We start from the raw sequence: 20,513 nt of genomic DNA, 5'->3' as shown, positions 1-20,513 counted from the left end.
AGTCGTAGTGAACACTGGCAGAAAGAGATACGACGTGATACTTTGACCAAGCAGAACTTACTGCAGTAAAAGTATGTTACGGCAGTTTCAGACGCCGGGATGCCTTGGTTCGCACACAAGCACACAGCCTGAACAGAACGAAAGTCCGGGCGTCGCTCGCACATGCAGCATTGCACTGCACACACATGTCATGTGCCGTTGTCGAAGTGGACTCCGGTGCACAAGGAAATTTATCATAGATTGGCAATGTACAGTCGATCGCAGCTTGTTCACACTGCGACGATCACGCCATCAGCTCGGTCCAGACGACGTTGTAAGTAGAAGTCTACAGTCTACAGTGTAAACCAGCCAAGCAATGATATCGTTGAGCTCAAGCCTTCACCGGTACAGCAAGGCCTGCTGGCACACACCGCGCGCAGCTGTCTCCGGTGAGCGCCTGGGATCTGCGTCACTTGCGGCTTGCGCAACGGCGGTCAACGCTTGCACTAGTGCTGCCGGTGTAGTTGTGCCCACCAATGAACAAGGCGTCTGCAGCGTCCTCTTCAGGTGCGGCCTTTCTCAAACAATCGTACAGGGCCACCCGCAACACTCAACTTGCGGAAGAGCGAGAGAGTCAGCAAGCCACACCCCTGTGTGCCAGCAGAGCCTGCAGCTGGTGACACCTGTACCCCGAGAGCTGGAGGTGTCAACACAAGCTCTTCCTCTGCTGGCAATGGCAAGACATCGCAAAGCCGCAGCACCAGTGGTGGCAGCAGAGAGGGTGGCATCGCCCACGCTAGCGGCCGCGGCAACGGCAGCAGAGGACAGAGCAGAGGCAGAGGCCGAGGCCAACGCAGCGGCAGGGGCGAAAGCAGCAGACCCTTGTCCAGCGGCCTCAGCCCCCATTCAAGCAGCCCTGACAGCAACGACAACAACGGCAAGGACAATCGCAACCCCATAGGGCGTGGCGGAGGTCGCAGCAGCAGAAGCCAGGGCCCCCGCCGCGCTAGCGGCAGGGGGCGCGACACGAGGCGGCTGACCAGCTGGATCAAGCGCTCCTCAACACTGCAGGAGCTTGAGCGCTTGGAGTAGAAGCATGGCGACAGCTTTGACTGCATCCACATTGCAGCAGCATTCAGCAGGGTAGGGCACATCATCAGCACAGGCACGCCGCCCGCCCGCTTTCACCCGCTGCTGCGGCGGCTGTGGGCACGGCTGCAGCCACGATTCGACGCATGCGGGCATCAGGCCCTGGCCAACATCATGTGGGCATGTGGCAAGGCGGAGTATGCAGACCCACTGCTGCTTGACGTCTGCCTGGACCGGCTGGTGGGCAATCTTGCGGAGGCAGCGGCGCAGCATTTGTCAATGACTTTGTACGCCACAGCGCTGCTGTGGAACGATGGCAGGCAAAAAATTAGTGAGCAGCAGGTGCAGAGGCTGGCCGAGAAGTTGGTGCAGCAGCGGCAGGCAGCAACGCCGCAGGCCCTGTCCAACACGCTGTGGGCAGTGGCCAGCATGGGGCTGCCGCTGTCAACCTTGGACTGGCAGAGGCTTTTGGAGGCACTGGTTGCTAACGCAGAGACCTCGCAGGATTTCTCCAACACGCTGTGGGCAGCAGCCAAGCGTAAAGCAGACTTTGCAGCGGCGTGGCGCTCTGCAACGCAGTTAACCAGGGTTGAGGTGGCTCTGCTGCAGCTGGCAGACGCCGCCGTCGGCCTTCGGTTCGTGGAAGGCATGGCACCGCAGGCCATCAGCTACAGCTTGTGGGCGCTGTCAGAGTTGAGCATGCGCCCCAATGAGCTGGTTGGCCCGCTGATTAGGGCCGCGCTGCAGCGGGTGGCAGATATGGCTCCACAGGAGGTTAGCAGCACGGCATTGGCGGCAGCCAGGCTGGGCATCTTTGAAGCGCCGCTGTTTGTGGCGCTTGTGGCTGCTGCTCAGGAGCAGGGATCCACCCCAAGCGCCCAAGACATCTGCAACCTGTGCTGGGCTGTAGCGGTAGCGGACCAGCAGCAACTGGCGCAGCAGGTCGTGTCACTGAGCGAGCAGCTGGCAGGAAGTTGCTTGTGGGAAGCAGGGTCCATGGAGGCCCACCGCAACCAGCTCTGGCAGGTCCATCTGTGGCTGCTGGATTGCCAGCCAGGCAGCGTCGGGCTGGCAGGCACATTATCGCTGCAGCAGCTGCAGCAGTGCGCGGATTCGTGGGAGCAGATGTTGCAACAGGCGGCCCAGCAGCGCAGGACAGTGATCGAGCAGGGCGTGTTTGCGTGCGCACAGCGCCTGCCATGCCTGGCCGCCTGCTGCCAGGAGGTGCGCACAAAAGACGGCGCCTACAGCGTGGATGTCACCGCGACACACACGGCCAGCGGGCGGCGGCTGGCCATCGAGGCGGACGGCCCGACCCACTTTCTGCTGCCAGACGGGCAGCTGACGGGCGAGACGCTGGCGCGCAACAGGGCGCTGGCGGCGCGTGGCTTCGTGGTGGTGTCTGTGCCCTGGTGGGAATGGAACAGGATGCGTAGGGACGCAGCTCGGCAGACGGCGCACCTGCGGCAACAGGTTGAGGCAGCATTGCAGCGGCTGGGGCCTGGCAGACCGCCTGGAGCAGGGCCTGCAGCGGCCACCTGAGATCTTGATTGACTGACTGGCTACCTACAAGCCTTGGTTGCAGACCCAGCAACTGCTGAGTAAGGTTGGTGATAGGTTGTTTGTCATGAAATGGGATTACCTTTTCTCTCCCATCCACCACCAGGCAGCACATGTGGGGGCTGCGGCTGTTGGTGTCCACCTCGCGAGGCCCCTAACTCCCGTGCAGCAGCTCGACCCTGCGCCGCCGTCCATCAAGCCTCCCCCAACTGCTGGCCGACCACCCCTCTTTTCCAACTGCACAGCCCCTGATGGCCTTGTGGCAACCATTAGGAAGCTGCCCAGCGCGAGGAGGCGCAGCCGAAGACAACGTCAACGCGTGCAGCAAGGCCACAGACATGGACGATTCAGGGTGATGTCACACACGCCTGGAGCGGGCGCAGGCCTGCGACAAAGTCGTGCAGGCCACCCTGGGCGCGGCAGCTGTGGCGCAGCTGCTGGGCCGCGGCCTCTGCCTTTCGGAGCCGTCGAAGCGGTTGCCAGGTGGCGGCCAGGCCCGCAGCCCCTCCATCAATCTCCTCGCTCCGGGCGGCCGGCGGCCGCAGACTCAAGCAAGGGTGGTTCGTACCTGGACGCGTCTCGACCTGCATGCGCACCAGCTGCTTACTTGAGGCCAATACATCTACTTGTGACGAGCTGGCAGCGGCGCCAGACCCTCCCCCCCCCCCGGGTGAGAGCTGACCTCCAGTGTGACCCAGGCGCATGGCGCTGGCGCGCGCGGTCCGCACACAATCAGCTTGCGACCGCGGGCTTTATGAGGGCACGCCTGGACCTGCAGCAGCTGCGGGCGCATCAAAGCGGGGCCTGAGTGACAGTACACCTGCCAGAGCGATGCGGCATACTATGTAACTGCCACGACACAACGTGCCCAGCTCAGAGCCTGCAAGCGATTGTGGCCCACTTTGACAAGGTTTCTATGCAATCCAAAACAGTCAAGAGAGTGACAAAGGATGCGGGAGCCACCGACTTGGGGGACAGCGGTGACTGAACGACGACTGGCAGCTCGTGCTTGGGCGCTCACACGACGCCGAGCATGCGCGCAAGGCCATGCCTGGACGTGTTGGCAGGCAGGCGCGCCAGGCATGGGGTGCGGCAGAGTGTCGCCCAAGGTGAGTCAGCCAGGGACGGGGCCCACCCTCTCACGCTGCCCATGGGGCCAGCAGTCCCGTCGCCCGCTGCGGTATCACTTCAGAACGCGGACGGATGGCGTTGCTGACAGCTGCAGTCAACGGCACCGCAAAACTTCTTAACGCTGGGCTGATTGCAGGCTGGTAGTTGTGGGTTTGGGGGATTCTGGTTCTGGATGTGCGGGCCAGGTGGGGAACCTTGAGGTCCTGCCCTGCTTGAACATCACTCGCTACAGTAATTAGTCCTGGCACCGCTCGCACCACGGCATCGTGCACACATGCGGTGCCATTTTGAGGGGGAACCTCTGTACACAAAACCATACTCTCTCAAAGATCGGCGGTATACATCGCAGCTAGCAAGCCATTTTGCCCAAAAGAAGCTGGCAGGAAGCAGGCAAACCATACAAGTGTACACACATACGCACGCACGCACACACACACTGACACCTCTGGTCGCAGAACGCCATTTCCCCGTTGGATGAACCGCTAGACCCGTAAAGATCGGCGATATACATCGCAGCCAGCGAGCCGTTGATCAGTTCACACCTCCGAAACCACGCATTGGTCCATGATACGAGACTGCGAGCAAAAGCACCGTGCACATACACGAGCCAGATGATGTATTTCCTTGAGCGTTTCCTGCGTTGTCAGCAACTGCTGGCACGATTCGCGCACAGCCTCCTTGAGTGAGCGCACACGATCTGTGTCGCCGCTTACACTGCTGGTGCGGTTGTGACAGCCATCCAAATGAGCCAGGCGCCTGCAGCGCTATATTCACGTGTGGTCTTCCTCAACTCAAAAAATCAACAGGGCCTCCTGGGACATTCGGCTTGCGGAGGGGTGGGCGCGTCAGTTCGCCGCAACCCAGGGAGCCAGCAGGCCCCGCAGCTGGTGGCCTGGCGCGCGCGAGCTGGAGGTGTCGACACAGCCTCTTCGCCTGCTGGGGAGTGTGAGGCATTTCTCAGTCACAGCAACAGTGGCGGCAGCAAAGAGGGGAGAGTTGCCTACGCCAGCAGCCGCAGCGACAACGCCAGAGGCCCAGGCAACAGCAGAGGCCAATGCAAAGATAGAGGCCAAGGCAAAACAAGACGCCAAGGCAGCGGCAGAGGCGGAAGCAGTACCCCTTTGCCCCGCGGCCGCTGCCCTCAGCCAAGCAGCCGCGATCGCAATGGCACCAGCGGCGCGGACAGCGGCAGGCCCGAAGGACGTGGCGCGGGTCACAGCCACATTACTGGCCTGGGGCACCGGACAGGCTGGCGGCAGTGGCCTTGACGCACCGCAGCTTACCAGGTGGATAAAGCAGTCCTCAACACTGCAGGAGCTTGAGCGCTTGGAGCAGCAGCACGGCGCCAGCTTCAACTACATCCACATCTCGACAGCATTCAGTAGGGCCGGACACATCATCGGCGCAGGCACGCAGGCGACCCGCTTTCACCCGCTGCTGCGGAGGCTGTGGGCGCGCCTGCAGCCACAGCTTGACGAATGCGGGGAGCAGGCGCTGGCTAACATTGTGTGGGCTTGTGGTAAGGCAGCGTATGCAGATCCGCCGCTGCTTGACGCCTGCCTGAACCGGCTGGTAGGCGAACGAGAAGTGGCGGCGCCACAGGGCTTGGCCAACGCTCTGTATGGCGCAGCGCTGTTGTGGGGCAATGGAATGTACAGGATTGATAAGCAGCAGGCGCAGCAGCTGGTGGCGGCCTTGGTGCAGCAGCGGCAGGGTGCAACATCACAGAACCTGTCCAATACGCTCTGGGCGGCCGCCGCCATGGGGCTGTTGCTGCCAGATCAGCAAGCGCAGCAGCTGGTGGCGGCGCCGGTGCAGCAGCGGCATGCAGCAACACCGCAGGGCCTGTCCAACACGCTGTGGGCGGCGGCCACCATGGGGCTGCAGCTGTCAAAGCAGCAGGCGCAGCAGCTGGTGGAGGCGTTGGTGCGGCAGCGGCAGGCAGCCAAGCCGCAGGGCGTGTCCAACACGCTGTGGGCGGCGGCCACCATGGGGCTGCCGCTGCAAGAGCAGCAGGCGCAGCAGCTGGTAGAGGCGTTGGTGCAGCAGCGGCAGAGTGCAACATCACAGAACCTGTCCAACACGCTGTGGGCGGTGGCCACCATGGGGCTGCCGCTACCAGAACAGCAGGCGCAGCAGCTGGTGGCGGCCTTGGTGCAGCAGCGGCATGCAGCAACACCGCAGGCCGTGTCCAACACGCTGTGGGCGGTGGCAACCATTGGGCTGCCCCTTGCGAATGTGGATTGGCATTCGCTTTTGGAGGCATTGGTGGCAAAGGCAGTGACCGCACAGAATTTTTCCAATACACTGTGGGCCGCGGCCAAGCGTAAAGCAGACTTTGCAGCTGCGCCGCGCACGACAATGCAGCAGACAAGGGTTGAGTTGGCGCTGCTGCAGCTGGCGGACGCCGCCGTCAGTCTGCAGCTTGTGGAGGGCATGACACCTCAGAACATCAGCAACAGCTTGTGGGCTCTGTCGGAGTTGGGCATGCGCCCTGACCAGCTGACGTCACTGCTGATGACAGCCGTGCTGCAGCGGGTAGCAGCCATGACTCCACAGGACATCAGCATCACAGCGCTGGCGGCAGCCAGGCTGGGCTACGTTGAAGCGCCGCTGTTTGAGGCGCTCATGGCCGCTGCTCAGCAGCGAAGGCAGGAGTCCGCTCAGGACGAACAAGCCATCTGCAACCTGTGTTGGGCTGTGGTGGTGGCGGACGAGCAGCAGCTGACGCAGCAGGTCGTGGCACTGAGCAAGCAGCTTGCAGCCAGTGGCTTATGGGAATCAGGATCCACGGGAGCCGGCCGCAGTCAGCTGTGGCAGGTGCATCTGTGGTTGCTGGACTGTAAGCCACGCAGCGGCGGGCTGGCAGGCACGTTGTCGGCGCAGCAGCTGCAGCAGTGCGCGGATGTGTGGGAGCTGATGTTGCAACAGACAGCTCAGCAGCGCAGGACAGTGTTTGAGCAGGGTGTGTTAGCAGCCGCGCAGCAGCTGCCAGGCCTGGCCGCCTGCTGTCAGGAGGCACGCACAGACGACGGCGCCTACAGCGTTGACGTCATTGCGATGCACACGGCCACCGGGCGGCGGCTGGCCATTGAGGCGGACGGTCCGCACCACTTTCTGCTGCCGGGCAGGCAGCCTACAGGCGACACGCTGGCGCGCGACAGGGCGCTGGCGGCGCGTGGCTACGTGGTGGTGTCTGTGCCCTGGTGGAAGTGGAACGCGATGCAGGCGGACGCGGCGCAGCACGCGGCGTACCTGCGGCACAAGGTGGCGGTGACGCTGCAAAAGCTGGGGGCCGGCAGACCGCCAGGGGCAGGGCCAGCAGCGGCTGCCTGACATCGTGTTTGCGTGGATAGCTATTTACAAGCCTGGGGTGCGGACCAAGCAGTTCTGGGTCGCAAAATAGAGATCGATGGTAACAGTGTGTTTGACCTGGGATAGCTTCACCTGCGTCATCCCTATCCACAAACAGGCAGCGCACCCTGGGGTTGGGGCCGTTGGTATTCAGTTGGTTCACTACAGTAGATTCATGGCCGATGAGGACGACAGGATGCACCGCTGGTCATGGGACTGCTGTTTGCCGCGCACCCCTTGATCCTTGATGCGTCCACACGTGCGGTCTTTTGTGTTGCCGTTCCCAATAAAGCAACTTTTGGCCTTGAGCAATCGAGTGCCTTCAGAGCAGTACAAACAGTGGTTCAGAGGCACGGCAGTCTGCACACGGTACAGCGGTGCACACTCGCAAGCGACTTTTGCAGCCTGCGACAAGAAAACGGCGCCTACGTCCCACGCGCCAGGCATGCCTGCACAGTGCTCCACATTTACAGGCAGCCCCTCCTCATCAAGGCTCCGCTCCATTTCAGCAGAAGGATCACATGCCGCAGCGGCGCTTGGCGCTCGCTGCAACATTAGTAGAAGCCTTGCCTGCAGGGGCGCCTGGCGAACAGGAGGAGGGAAAGCAGCGGCCCCAGCAGCCGCGGGCCTAGCGAGCGCACGACTGGGATGGGCCGGACGGTACGGCGCGCGTCGCCGAGGCAGCTGCCAAGCTTGTTTTTGTCGTGCACACCTTGTCGAAGTCCGCTTGAGCTTGCGCGGCTCGGCATCAAATCTTCAGCGGGGATAAACTGCCTGATCTTGCAAACGGGTGCTTTGAGCAACAGGATGCCGCCACCAGCTTCACCAACGCAGGGGTGAGGCGGGCGCAAAGGGTTGGGGCGGCCGCCAGCATCCCCACAACACTAGGGGACAGACTGAAGGGGAAGCCCGCGGAGCAAGCGCGTAAAATTACCGCCAGCGGCAGCCGCAGAGGGGCGCTGTGTCTTGCTCTGCGGACGGCTGCGCGCTCGAGCGCCCAGAGCAGAGCAGCAGGGGAGTGGGCTGAGAACAGCCCAAAAACGCCCAGTGTGTCCCAGGCAGCAGCAGCAGGAACTGGAAGAGCGGTGCACTTGGCGGACACGAGCCCAAATGAAAAGCAAGTGCCAGCAACAAATACTGGAATTGTGTGTACGCTGCTGCGCGTGCCTGCCCCCCTCGAGCTGGTCCTCCTGGGTTGTCAAACACAGCAGTGGCGGTGGCGTGAAACAAGGGGGCGTCGGTGCTGCAGGCGACGGTGTACTCAAAGAGCAGTGTCAACTCAAAGCGGCGCATGTCGGGGGCTGCGGCTCTCTGAAGTCCCAAGGGGCACAGGGCGGGGCCACCTGCGGGTGCGGCAGTGATCGGGTGGGCGCGGGACGCCTGCAATGCGAGTTGGGGAACGGCAATTAGCCTGAGTTCAAAGGGGTGCCGATGCTATGTAAGCCGCTCTCACGCAAATGATCTGATGGGCGCCAGCGCACCCGGGCGGCCACAGTTGCAAGCTGGCGCACGCAGGTGCTTGGTGGTTGAGTGGGTGTGCACGCATGCTTGCATGCACACGTGTGTGTTGTGTGTGTGCTGTTTGTGTGTACGTAGATGAGCGGGAAGGAGAGATGGCTGTGTGAAAATCAGTGTTGACCTAGGAGATCGCTCACGCAACAGCGACACAAGGCTGAGACTGAGAGTGTCGTGCGGCGGCAAAGTCGGCCTTGGGGTGGCGCCACTCAACACTATGCATAAAACAGTGCAGCATGCGCTGGGGCGCACAAGCATGACCAATCATGTGTGCGTGTGCATGTGAACAGGGTGCGAGCGCTGTGCTGCGGAGTTGCGCCTTGAGCGTGCCAGCCGGCGGTGGGGCCCTGCCTATCACGCTCTCAATTCAATTCCCTCAAGCGGCCCCACCGCCCTGGGGGCTAAATGGTGGTGCCCCAATGCCGCTTGCCAACTTTGGCCACTGAAGGGGACGCTTCAAAGCGCTGAGGGTTTTGAGGCGACGGGTTGGGGCGGGGGGCGTGGCCCTCTTGGCTCTTTGATAAGACAAAGAGAGGCGCTGGGCTGTCAAAAAATGAGCAGGGCGCCAGGCACAAAGGGACACGGTGAGCTTTAAGTCGTACAAACAACATCAAGCCACGCGGTCTCTGTGAATAGCAATGCCGCCGCAGGCTCGGCGTTGGTTTGCCGGCGAGCAAGCGCATGTGTCAGTGGTTGGCCGGCTTGGGAGCGCACCGGCCGTGACAACACAGTTCCATAGCCAGGCACTCCGCGACCGCCATTCGTGGTGGGCTGCCAGGGGCCAGGGGCCGCCCCGCTCCGACCGCGGCGGCCTGAGCTTCAGAATTCGAGTGGAAGGGAGGTGCAGCTTCCTCTCTCACTTGCACACCTCTCCTCTCTCGCTTTGCCGATGATGATGGGGTGATGCGGGCGGCACTCAAAGGAGCGGTGAAAGAAATCATATGGAAAGGAAAGCGATGGCGCCCGGCAGAGTGCGTGCTCGCACGCACGTGGGTGTCTCTGGCCAGTTGCTGTCAAGCAAAACCGCTCTGGATAGCTTGCCGGCTGCTTAGCCGGCCCGCCCGGCGGAGTTAGGTGCGCCCCGGCTCTACCAAACACGAGGTGTGTGTCGCCTGGGGGTGGAAATACAACCCGCTGGATCGCCAGCGTGCGGCACGCCCACGGGGAGGGTCCCTTGGACGCTGCCGCGCCGCTGCTGCACCGCCGCACGCGGCAGGAGACTCCTTTTGAGGTATGCACGGCCGAAGGGGGCGCTCTCAGATGCGAAAGGGGGTTTGGGGTGCGAACCGCGCAGCGGCCCTGAGGGAGCACGCTGCGCAGGACCAGAGGCGTCGGCAGAAAGGCTCTCCTTTGTAATTGGAAAGAGGTGGCGCAACAACGCCACATACCGCTATGGAGAAGAAAAGAACGTTCCTTCACTCAAGCATGCTTGGCCTTCAGGTCGCAGGAGCCGCGGCGTGCGTTGAGGAACGCTGCCCGAAGGCGCGCGTCCCACGCATACACGATCCCGCAGTGCAGGACCGCGGCCGCCAGCGCGCCGCCCAAAGCGCCCGCCCCGCCCTTGGACGACCCCTCGGGGTCGAGCAAGCCGGCCGCGGCGGCGGCGGTGGTGAGCAGCAAAGCGGAGGCTGAGAGCAGGAGCTGCCATTGGAGGCGCAGCTTGCAAGTCAGGGCGGACGGCAGCGTGCCCAGCAGCCACACAGCCCGCGCCGGCGCCGGCGCAGGCATGCTCGACCGCAGCAGCAACGCCAGAAGCTTGATTGCGAATTTCGTCGCCTCAACGACGCGGCCGCCTTGTACGCGCCAATGCGTTTGGCCGCAGCGCAGTAGCGGGTCCAGCAGGAGGAGAGAGAGCAGCGCCGTGGCGGGGCCCAGGATTGACAGGTAGCCCCACGGCAGCAGCTGTGCCGCCGCGACCGAGCCGGCGCCGACGGGGCCGCCGCACCGGCCGCTGCATGCGTGGTGGGCGAGGGCCGCCGTGGCGTTGAGCAGGGAGGGCAGCAGCATCACCTGCGGATGCAGCCATTGGAAACCGGGTAGGAGGAGGAGTGTAAGAGTTAGGTACTGGCACACCCCAGAGCTGAGTGTAGGGGCGACCCTCCTGTTCACCCAACAGCTCACGGGCGCGTGACCGCCATGTGCATTACATGCAGCCTTGGCTCTGCAACTGCAAGCCATACTTGCTGGAAGATCGAGACGGCGTCGCACCTTGTCGACGGTGACCATAGACTCGTCGTGCCACGCAGCAAATTCGCCCTCCAGGTCAGGGTCGGTGAAGCCGCAGCCCAGAACCCACGCCCTACAGCTGCACTTGGCGCCCCTTGCGTCGCACACGGCTGGCGGGGCGCCGGCTCCGCGGGCGGACACGCCGCAGCCGGCGGCTGTCGCAGCTGCTGTGACGCCGCAGTCGCAGCAGCCGTCGTCACAGCCAGGCAGCAGGAGCCGTGCGTCGATGGGTGCACCGCCGTCGGCCTCGGCTACCCCCAGCCGCTTTACCCACCGCCACCCACCGCCGACAGCGGCGCCGGGCCCGACGCGCGCGGCAGGGCCCAGCTCCAGCCACGTGCTCTCCGCGAGGGCGAGCGGCGCCCCGCAGTCCGCGAGGCCGCGCGCGGCGCGGACGGCGGGGCCGGCGGCGATGAACGCCATTCCCTCGGACCCGATGATGGCGGCCGAGGCGGCGCCGGTGCAGATCCCGAGGTGGAGGGCGGCGCGCTCGCCGTTTGGCAGGGTCACCTGTCCGGGCGTGCGTGAGGCAGGGAGCGGGCGCGGGCCGAAGTGTGTGGACGAGCGCTAAGCGTGGTGGGACGCGCGCCAGCAGGAAGCTGCTTGATACGCCAGGCCTTGGCGCCTGCTGCCGCAGCACCCAGTCCACAACTCGGCAGCGTTGCGCCGCCTGCCACCTGGCATACATGTGGCACCACCACGCGGGTGGACCCAAGCTGATTGCTGGCGGATGAGCCTCACCTCTCCAGCCGCAGCCATAAGGCGCAGCGCCAGGCTCAGCATCCCGTCCGCAACCCCGGCGCCGTGGTCGCGGGCGTGTGGCCACACGACACAGTAGTATGGCAGCTGGACATAGACAGGGGCCACGCGGGGGCGAGGAGGAGGATGTGGGTTGCGGAGGGTGCGACGCGTGGCCGGCCGCCGCAGACAGGCTCGCAGAAGTGCGCTGACCAGGTAGGTTTGAGACGCCCATGACCCCCTGTCAGCCGCTCTTGCGTGCGGCGACACAACCCCTTCTGGCCGCTCCTCCGTTTGCTCGCCCCAACCCAGAGCTTGCGGGGCGTGGGGCTGCGGTACAACTCACCGCGTACCGCGAGACCTTCCAAACCGAGGTACGGCGCTGCACGACCACTCCATCCAGCGCCGACATCACCCGGTGATACAGCCGCAGCTCGTCGGCGCCGCCAAGGGTGAGGGCGGCCCGCTGCAGGTTGGTGACGCGCGCGACGAGCACGGTGGCGCGCTCGCAGCCGTCGCGGCACCCCGGCTTCCTGGGGGCCCGCAGCGCCGGGACAGCCGCTGGGGCGGCGGCTGCGGTGGCGAGGGCGGCTGCGGCGGCGGCGGCGGCGGGCGCAGAGGTGGTGGCATGGCGGTGGCACCCCTCGCCGCCCTGGGCGGTAGGACAGTGGGGTACGGCGCCACTGTTGTGTCTGCAGGCGCCGCAGCAGGCGAGCGAGTAGCAGGAATCTGCGGTGGTGCAGCGCTCGGCGTCGTCCCAGATGTCACAATTGAATCTGCCGCTCGGGTGCAGCAGTCCGCCGCCGCCAGCGCCGCCCTCCTCTGTTGTCACCGGCGTCAATGGGCGAGCACACCCAGACCGTAGGTGCGCACTCGACCCCATGACGCTGAGCACGGCGGGGCTGGTCACGGGGCTGCTGGGTATGTAAGACCCTTTGCACTAGTAAGGATTCAATCGCCCCGCGTGGAGGAGCTGATTCGCCTAGATTTTGGGTCGAGGGCTGCGTGCCATGGCCACCCGCACTGAATCCTGTGCCGAAACCGACTCAATATCTTCTACGATTTCTCAGGTCTATAAGAAATTTGAGCACCGCCATGGGACATGCTGGACGGCCCTGATTCGGCCATGTGAACTGTCTCACTATGCCGAGAAGGGACGTGGTTCAAAGGCAAGGTGAGTAACAGAATTCGGCTTAGTATTTTGTAAATTGTAGGCACATGCACATGCGCTCGTGGCCCGAGCGGTTGTTGTGGCCGATGAGTAACTCCCGTCCGTTTGGTTCCAGCATTGGCGAACAAGAGATTATAAACACGCAAAGCTGTCTCAAGCGGCTGCAAGAAAGCTCATGAGTTGTGTCAATGGAGACGGGCGGAACTCTCGTCGATTGTGCGCAAAGGGCTGCGGCGCGCCTCGTTGCCGCTGCATGCACCGCGCCTCCGCCCTTAGACCCTCTCACCTGGGCGTATGTGTCGACCTTCACTGCTTTGGTGCTACCAGTCGGCTTGGCCACTGGCGTGCTGAGATTCAAGATTGAGCGTCGGCCCGCCAAGTGGCTGGAGGTGGACAGGCGTTCACACCATGACATCAGCCACGGCTTGCGCAGTTGGTTGCATGCAGCAATCATGGCCCCCCTTAGGACCAGATTATGAGCAATGCTCATTCGCATGATTGCGCCTGCAGGTGCTTGTGGTGGTGTTCCTGACAAGTGGCCTGGCCGAGGAGCTGGTTTTCAGGGTGATGGCGCTGCCGCACCCGGAGGTGGACGGCCCCACCAGCCCTGCCGACTTTGCAGCCAGGTGCGGGCGCCGCGGAAAGCCTGCAGCGGCCCCTCGCTCCTGCGGCTGAGCGCCATACCCGCAACTGTTGATGGCAACACCCGGACAGGCGGCCCGTATGCTGCGCACTGACGAGTCGTGTAGGACGAACTCACTGAAGCACTGCTCATGCAGCCGCACCGGTGCGCACCCAGGGCGGCTGCCTCCACGTTGGTGTTTGTGCTGGTGCACCTTGTCATTCCTGGAGAGAAGGCGCAGCGGACATACTGGAACCCAGGGTTTCTTGTCATGTGCGCCATGCTGGGCGCGGTGTGCAGGTGGGTGGCGCTTACTGCCGCGTACATCTTGCAATAGCCGCGGTGCAGCTGCGCCGCGTGTGTCAGGGAAGAGGTGCGCATTGTTGTTGTGGCGGGGCTCATGCAGAACAGGGGCTGCAAGGCCCGCGGTGCGCTTGCTGCAGCACGGAGCTTCGCGGCTGTCCGAGGCCGATGCGAGGTCCCTCTATGGTGACCGATCATGCGCACCTGGCTTGCGCTCACGTTCCTCCCCAGCGCGGTGTACTACATGACCGGAAGCCTCTGCACGCTGTGGTTGGTGCACGGCGTGCCGGTGGCTGTTTGGCTACTATTGCTGGGGGGGACGGACAAGGTTTAATCGGCACAAGATGCGCAGTTCCAGAGGGGATTTGTTAGTGGTGGGTTCTCATCGCGCACTGTGGGGCCGGCGGTGGGTCCGCAATATTTCAATCTCCTCGTGTTAATATGCTGCATTGCTGCACTGCTGGCCGCAGTCGAGTGAGCCGGCACCATGGCTGCCCCTTGCCCTGATCGATTGCAGTGTGCATCTGAATCAGTAATGTGGGCATTTGGGTCGCTTCGCTGATGGGTGCCTGACAAAGCACCGCGGCTGCCCATGATGTTCCACAAAGCACGCAGGCGTTCCTATGAGCACTGCCTCAGACATAGTACGCTTCGCTGTAACATTCCCGATCGTGACTTTGTTGCACACGATGATCTGATCGACGTACACAGTTCGAGTATACTCGGGTACCATATCTGTATGTAGCAGACAAAGTATGGTGCAAAAGAAGTGGAGGAAGGTGTTCTGGTCCGGTTCGACGCGCTCTCGGCGCGACACCAATCATGGGACCGTGCCAGATGTCGGCCACCAATGGGTCGTGAGCATCGTGGAGGATGATTCACATGAGGGGCGGACGGGCACGGACACCAGGCAGTGGCTGCCCGTGTGGCGGCGCTTCGCAACGGTGCGTGTGTTGCCGCGAGCACGGCTGCCAGCTTCGTCAGGAGCCGGCAAGCGCCCCACGCTGCAACCCCCACTTCATGGCTTACACACAGACATTGAGGCAGCAGCTTATACGTAAGTGGCGTTTCGGCCCCACTGCAACGTTGGTTATCACCACGCTGGGGTGGGTTTGGCCTAGCGTCTCTTGCTCTCTCTCCATCCCGCCTCCTGCCTGCTGCTGCCGCCGCCATCATCATCACTCGCAGGGCGTTGTGCCGGTCGTTCGTGCCCAGCCGTCGATCTGCGTCGTCCCGCTGCTCGTCATGCTCCTGATCGCCGCAGCCAGCAGCCTGGGGGTGGTGTTCGCGTCGAGGGCAGACGAGCACACCCGGCGGCTCGCGGCGCAAGGCAAGCGTCCCATGCTTGCCGCATGCGTCGGCCCTCCCGCGCTCTGGTTCGGCCTCTAGAGAGCGCTTCAAGCAGAACGCATGCATGTGCATGTGAGCGGCCGCCGGCACTTCTTGCATTGCATTGCTCACATGGCGGGCCATGCGGCCCCTTCCCCATCGCAGGTTTTGCCCAGGACACCGCCACGGGGTTTGAGTTCAAGCTGGCCAACAGCCTGGCCCCCGCTCTGGCGCTGTCCGTGCTTGTTGAGGACAACCCCTCAGTCCCCAACCTGCAGACGCGGTTCAACTCTGTGGCCAGACAGCTGCTGTCTTTGGGGCGGGTTGGCTGTGCGGGTGTCGCAGCAGCCACTGCGTGCCGCCGGCCGGTGTCTGCGCGATCCTTTGCGAGGCCAGGATTAGGGATGACCTCATCGCGTTGTGGTGGTAGCCAATCGTGCACGCGTGCACGTACACGTACACGTATGCATGCGGCACGCCCGCAGGTCAACGCGTCTGAGACGTCTGCGGGGATCTACCTGCGGATAGCGCCCTCCGCCATCATCAGCATGGCCTACCCTTTGGGCCGCAACAAGAACCTGCTGGGCCTTAACCTGCTCAAGGGTGGGTGTTGCTGCTGTTGCTGCTGCTGCTGCTGCTGCTGCTGCTGCTGCTGCTGCTGCTGCTGCTGCTGCTACTACTGCTGCTACTGCTGCTACTGCTGCTGGTGATGGTGGTGGTGGTGGTGGTGGTGGTGGTGGTGATGCAGCTCGTGATACTGGTTCTTGCTGCTGATACTGCTGCTGCAACTGATACTGACATTACTGTTGCGGCTGCCATGCCTGCTGTGGCTGCTGCTGCTGGGAGGCTTGTGCGACTGCCGAGGGCCAGGGCACAGCCAACTGCGCCCCCACGCATGCGCGCGCGGGCACGCTCAAATCTGCAGAGCCCTCTCGGCGAGCGGCGACCCTGGAGACGATCAGGCGGGGCGAGATCACGATCCAGGGTCCGATCAACCTGCAGCAGGAGGGGTTTGTTGGCCTGGCGATCCGGATACCCATATTCGTGGCCAATGTCAGCGACCCCAACGAGACGTTCGGGTGAGGGGCGGCGCCCACCGTGCCCAGCTGCGCTCGCGTCGGCACGCCCCTGTGTAGGAACTCGTCCACTTGGTTCGTGTAGGCGTGCCTCTCGCTCGTGTGTGTGAGCATACTTGTGCATGTCCAAGCGCAAGTTTCCTGCTTGTCTGCGCGCTGTTGGCGCTTACAGGAGGCCGTTTCAACATGCATGGGCGGGACAACATCGTGAACTTCCACCCCTTGCATTCCCTCGACACCGCCCTCCCTTCCCAATGCCCGCAACCCCTAGGGCGGCCGAGGGCCCCTACAACTGCAGCATCTGGTGAGGCGGCCGTGCGCATCCACAGACGCCGCCTCTTCCGCCGTTGCCCTCCCCCCAAAAAACACACACTCACCCGCTGCAGCGCCCAACGCCCTTGCCCGCGCCTGCATCCGCCCCGCGCGCAAGTCCCAGCCAACCTGCTTGACACCCACCCCAACCCTCAGCGCCTGCTCTGCTGGGCGCCGAGCACATGACGTACCGCCGCCCGACCGCCCGACCAACCAAACCAACCAGCTACGACCCGACCACCCGGTCGCGCTTTTGGGGCGTGGCCGGCACGGTGGTGGACTTTGAGCAGATAGCGGGGGGATCCGGCATAACGGACGGCGCCAGCACCAGCGGGCCCGATGCGGTGCGGGACCCCTACCACGGCCTGCTAGGGCGGCTGGAGCAGCAGGTGGGCGTTGGGGGCTGCGGCGACGCCGCGGAAGCTGCCCGGCAGCGGTCCCCTTGAGGAGGGTGTCAGGGATTGTGGGCTGCGAGTGTGCCTGACAGCTGCGGTGCTGGGTGTTGTGGCCGGGGCCAGGGGTCCCCGGGGACGTACACCGCCATTTTGTCGACCATCACGACATCTGGACGTCAGCCATCATTGGCCCTTTCCTGCATTGCCTTGATCAGGCCGCCGCCTATGTCCATGATCAGGCCAGGAACACCCCCAGCTCCCTGCCCTACGCCCTGCCATTGCCATCACATCCCATCGCCACAGCCGTGCTCCAGCCTGGCAGCCAGCTGCCGGCCCCTGCCGCTCGCCTTGCTGCCATCTCCCGGCCTCTGTACCTCATCCCTCCACCAACCCTCCTTACGCCCCGCACCCCTCCCCTGACCTCCTCCACCCCTTTCTCGGCCGTCTTCAGCCCCCAACCCCTGCGGCACCCCGGTAACCACCACCCACTGAGCACCCCTGCTGCCCCATAGTTTACCCCCCTCCTCCCTGCCGCCGCCCAACACCCCCAGGGCTACAGCTACGCGCTGACCGTCCCCCAGCCCGGCAACACGCCCGTGGTGGTCGCCAACACGCCCTCCGCCCTGCGCGACCCCGTGACCACCACCATCACGTCACCAACCAACGAGAAGTGGCTGCTGCAGCTGGAGCCCGCAGCGGGCTGGGCGCCGCCCTGGCGGGACGCGCTGCTGGCGATGGTCAACGCGATCAGCGCCGTCATAGGGGCGCTGCTGCTGTGCGTCTTTGTCAACAGGCGGCAGCAGAGCTGGCTGCTCGCGGAGTTGCGGGTGGGACGCAGGCTCTGCATGGCCTGGGCTTGAACCCTAGCGGGGCACCCTCTCCGTTGCGTTCGGACACGCCGAGTTGCTGACGCTTTGCTGCTTGTGCAGTTGATCACGTGGCGGGGGCCGCAGCACGTGTCGCCGTCACCGCATGACTGTTTCCTTGGTGTTGACGGCGCCTTGCTGCTCCTCTGCCGACCGGCCGGACGACCTGAGCGGCGCTCCTGCCGACCGCCCCCCTGCAGTCTAACAACAAGGAGTTGGTCACGGAGAAGCTGCGCACCGACGCCCTCCTGGCCCGGCAGTACCACCTGATCAACTGCCTGATGGAGCAGGGCGGGCGGCTGGCGCCCGCCAGGGGCAGCGGGGTCGCCGGCGGCGGCGGCGCGGGCGCCGGAGGGGACGGGGGCGGCGGTGGCGGCGGCAGTGGCGGAGGCGGCGGCGCGACAGATGGCGGGGGGGGAGTGAGGGCGGCGGCCGCGCGAGAGATGGGCGGCAGCGGAAAGGGTGGCGACCTCGATTCGGCGGGCACCGCGCTCGGTGGGTTGGCGGCAGCTGACCAGGGGGCTGTCGGGAGGGAGGTGCTTGCAGCTCCCCTCTGCGGCCGAGCGGGATTAGCTGCTGCTGTAGCGCCCAAGGCCCTCGTGCCGCCGTAAGCTCCTTGGCACGTGGCAGGTTGCCTACTTCTGTCCCCCTCCCCTCACCCTCGTGCTGGCCTCCCCTTTTTGCTGCCAACCCGCAAATCGAAGCCTCACAAGAAGCTCACGCAAACTCGCTGCCGTCCCAACCACCCAAAAGCCCCGCCCTCAGCATCCCTCACCCCTGCGCCCCGCCTCCTCAACCAACCCCCTCCCGCCGCAGAGCGCATAGAGGACATGAAGCGTGCCATCGGCAGTGCGGGCGGCGCGGCCGCGGCTTCCACTGGGGCTATACAGCTGCTGGAGCTGCTGGGGGAGGGTGCGCACTCAATTTCTTTTGGGGTGGGGGGGGGGCGCCTTGATGTAGGGGTGCAGGCAGTTGATGACAGGCGGGGTCGACACACGGTTTCGCCATGCGCCGTGCCGGCCATGGGGCGTCGGTGTCGGCATGGGGGCTCACAATGCAGGGGACCCAGGTGAAGGGTTCTTGGGAGGGATTTATTAGAGTGAGTGCCATATCAGATATGGCGGCAGCCCCGAGGCGCGTGCCTGCAGGGTTTTTTTGAGAGCTGACTTTGTCCATGTGCACCGCTGCACGACCTGGCCCTTGCTGCCCCTGTTTCATCAACCATCCAATCCTGTGTGTTGCATGGAACCTCTCCACCCCCAGGGGGCTTCGGCAAGGTCTACAAAGGTGGGTGGCATTCCGATGCCGCAGGCACCTGCTGCGTTGTGCCGGGCGGCGCAGGCCCTTGGAAAGACCGTCCGTCGAGCTCACAGCGCGGGGCGTGCTGCGCCGAAACGCCGCCCACACCTGCTTGAACTTGCGGCTGCGTGCCTTGGCACAACTGCCGGTTTCCGGCGGCTCGGTCGTAATCCCTAAATACCCCCACATGTTGCTACCTCAGCAACCTCCACCCCACACTGCCGCACTCCCGGCCTCCCTCACCTGCCCCCAAAGGCCTGTGGCACGGGGCCGTGGTGGCGGTCAAGACGATGCTGCTGCCCGCCCACATGAGCGGGGCCCAGAAGCGGGAGCGCATGGCCATCATGGAGGCGGCCATCAGCAGCGCCATGACGCACCCCAACATAGTGCAGGTGGTCTTGGGGGCCGCGTGCTGTGCCCTTGTGCTCGGTGGCAAACGTTTGTGGGGACGCTGGTTTGTGCCGCCATGCTGGTCGATCACATCAATGCCTGGGCGTACCTGCTCTCCTCTTGAGGCCGCCATCCAGTGTACCCCTCGGCCTTACTGGGGGACGGGACCTCACCACCCCGCTAGACAGACCGTCACGTCCCGCCCGTCCTCTGATCCCTCTCCCCGACCCTCCCAACCCCACCCTCAGACCTACACCTACACCATCAAGTCGATGGCGTCGAGCCACGGCCCCATCAGCAGCGAGTGAGCCGCCAGCCGCAAACAGCGCCACCCGCCCCCCTCCACCACAATCACCCCCACCCACGTACACACGCACCAACGCCCCATCCCCACACGGACACACGCACACGAGCACACACACACACACACACACACACACACACACACACACACACACACACACGCATGCACGCGCGCTCACACATGCTTTTGAATGCGGGGCTCCCTCTTTTTGTGGTCCCCTTGAGCCTTGACCAGCCCCCAAGCCATGACCTGGGATCCAGAGAGACTGGCTGCTACGTTGGCGCAGCAGCCAAGAGCGAGACGGGCACCTCACAACAGTGCCAGTGCACATAACTGGCCCCAAGTAATGACAGCTAGCCGCGTCTAGGCCCGTCGTCAAACCAGCCATGCGCCCCTGGCGACCTGCGCATAAACAGACAGAAAGCACGCGCGCTCACAAGGGCATGCACACATGCCCCCGCACCCCTCATCGTTGCAGCGTGAGCAAGCAGAGCCCGCCGTCTCAGACCCACTCGTCCTCAGATGAGGCTTTGGCAGCTGGGCCCCACGTCCTCAATTTTGAGGTGGGCAGCAGTCATCCGCAAGAGGCTATCAGCTGCATGGTTGGGGGCACGAGGCGTGTGTCATTGGGGGAGGGTGGCGGTTGACGACGGTGGCGGCCTGTCTGGCACCTGCTGCGCTCATTGCAGATGCGACAGCCAACAAGCAGGTCTGATTTCACATGATTTTGTATTATGATGTATCATCCGCAACCCCCAGGTGTCGCTGGTCCTTGAATTCTGCGAGCTGGGGTCACTGCGGGATGCGCTGGACGGCGGCGCATACTATACACGTCAGTCTTGGGGGCCTGCGGG

General features: G+C 64.0%; 3 protein-coding genes across 3 annotated transcripts in view; 2 read left to right on the top strand and 1 right to left on the bottom strand.

The window, feature by feature from the left end:
- Positions 1 to 4,923: 4,923 nt before the first annotated feature.
- On the top strand, positions 4,924 to 7,095 carry MNEG_0884 (hypothetical protein; the record flags this gene model as incomplete). The annotated part of the gene is made up of 1 exon (XM_014050640.1): positions 4,924 to 7,095. One exon carries the CDS (start codon positions 4,924 to 4,926, stop codon positions 7,093 to 7,095), a length of 2,172 nt encoding a protein of 723 aa, XP_013906094.1.
- Positions 7,096 to 10,047: 2,952 nt separating this feature from the next.
- On the bottom strand, positions 10,048 to 11,637 carry MNEG_0883 (hypothetical protein; the record flags this gene model as incomplete). Its single annotated transcript, XM_014050639.1, has 3 exons — positions 10,048 to 10,638; positions 10,837 to 11,364; positions 11,596 to 11,637. The coding sequence occupies 3 exons, from the start codon at positions 11,635 to 11,637 to the stop codon at positions 10,048 to 10,050; spliced, it is 1,161 nt and encodes a 386-aa protein (XP_013906093.1).
- Positions 11,638 to 13,245: 1,608 nt separating this feature from the next.
- MNEG_0882 (putative serine/threonine-protein) overlaps positions 13,246 to 20,513 on the top strand; it is a gene marked incomplete at both ends in the record, with an annotated part of 11,213 nt that continues 3,945 nt past the window's right edge. Inside the window, 15 exons of the mRNA XM_014050638.1 lie at positions 13,246 to 13,273; positions 15,183 to 15,310; positions 15,503 to 15,620; positions 15,943 to 16,096; positions 16,365 to 16,397; positions 16,632 to 16,794; positions 17,016 to 17,105; positions 17,352 to 17,627; positions 17,867 to 18,161; positions 18,483 to 18,578; positions 18,930 to 18,953; positions 19,221 to 19,357; positions 19,604 to 19,659; positions 20,138 to 20,222; positions 20,419 to 20,491. Of these exons, the coding sequence (XP_013906092.1) occupies positions 13,246 to 13,273; positions 15,183 to 15,310; positions 15,503 to 15,620; positions 15,943 to 16,096; positions 16,365 to 16,397; positions 16,632 to 16,794; positions 17,016 to 17,105; positions 17,352 to 17,627; positions 17,867 to 18,161; positions 18,483 to 18,578; positions 18,930 to 18,953; positions 19,221 to 19,357; positions 19,604 to 19,659; positions 20,138 to 20,222; positions 20,419 to 20,491 (1,756 nt within the window). The remainder of the gene's footprint in view (positions 13,274 to 15,182; positions 15,311 to 15,502; positions 15,621 to 15,942; positions 16,097 to 16,364; positions 16,398 to 16,631; positions 16,795 to 17,015; positions 17,106 to 17,351; positions 17,628 to 17,866; positions 18,162 to 18,482; positions 18,579 to 18,929; positions 18,954 to 19,220; positions 19,358 to 19,603; positions 19,660 to 20,137; positions 20,223 to 20,418; positions 20,492 to 20,513) is intronic.

Source organism: Monoraphidium neglectum, assembly GCF_000611645.1.
Source record: "Monoraphidium neglectum strain SAG 48.87 unplaced genomic scaffold scaffold00079, whole genome shotgun sequence".
Taxonomy (NCBI): Eukaryota; Viridiplantae; Chlorophyta; class Chlorophyceae; order Sphaeropleales; family Selenastraceae; genus Monoraphidium; species Monoraphidium neglectum.
This window is presented reverse-complemented; position numbering and strand designations above follow the sequence as displayed.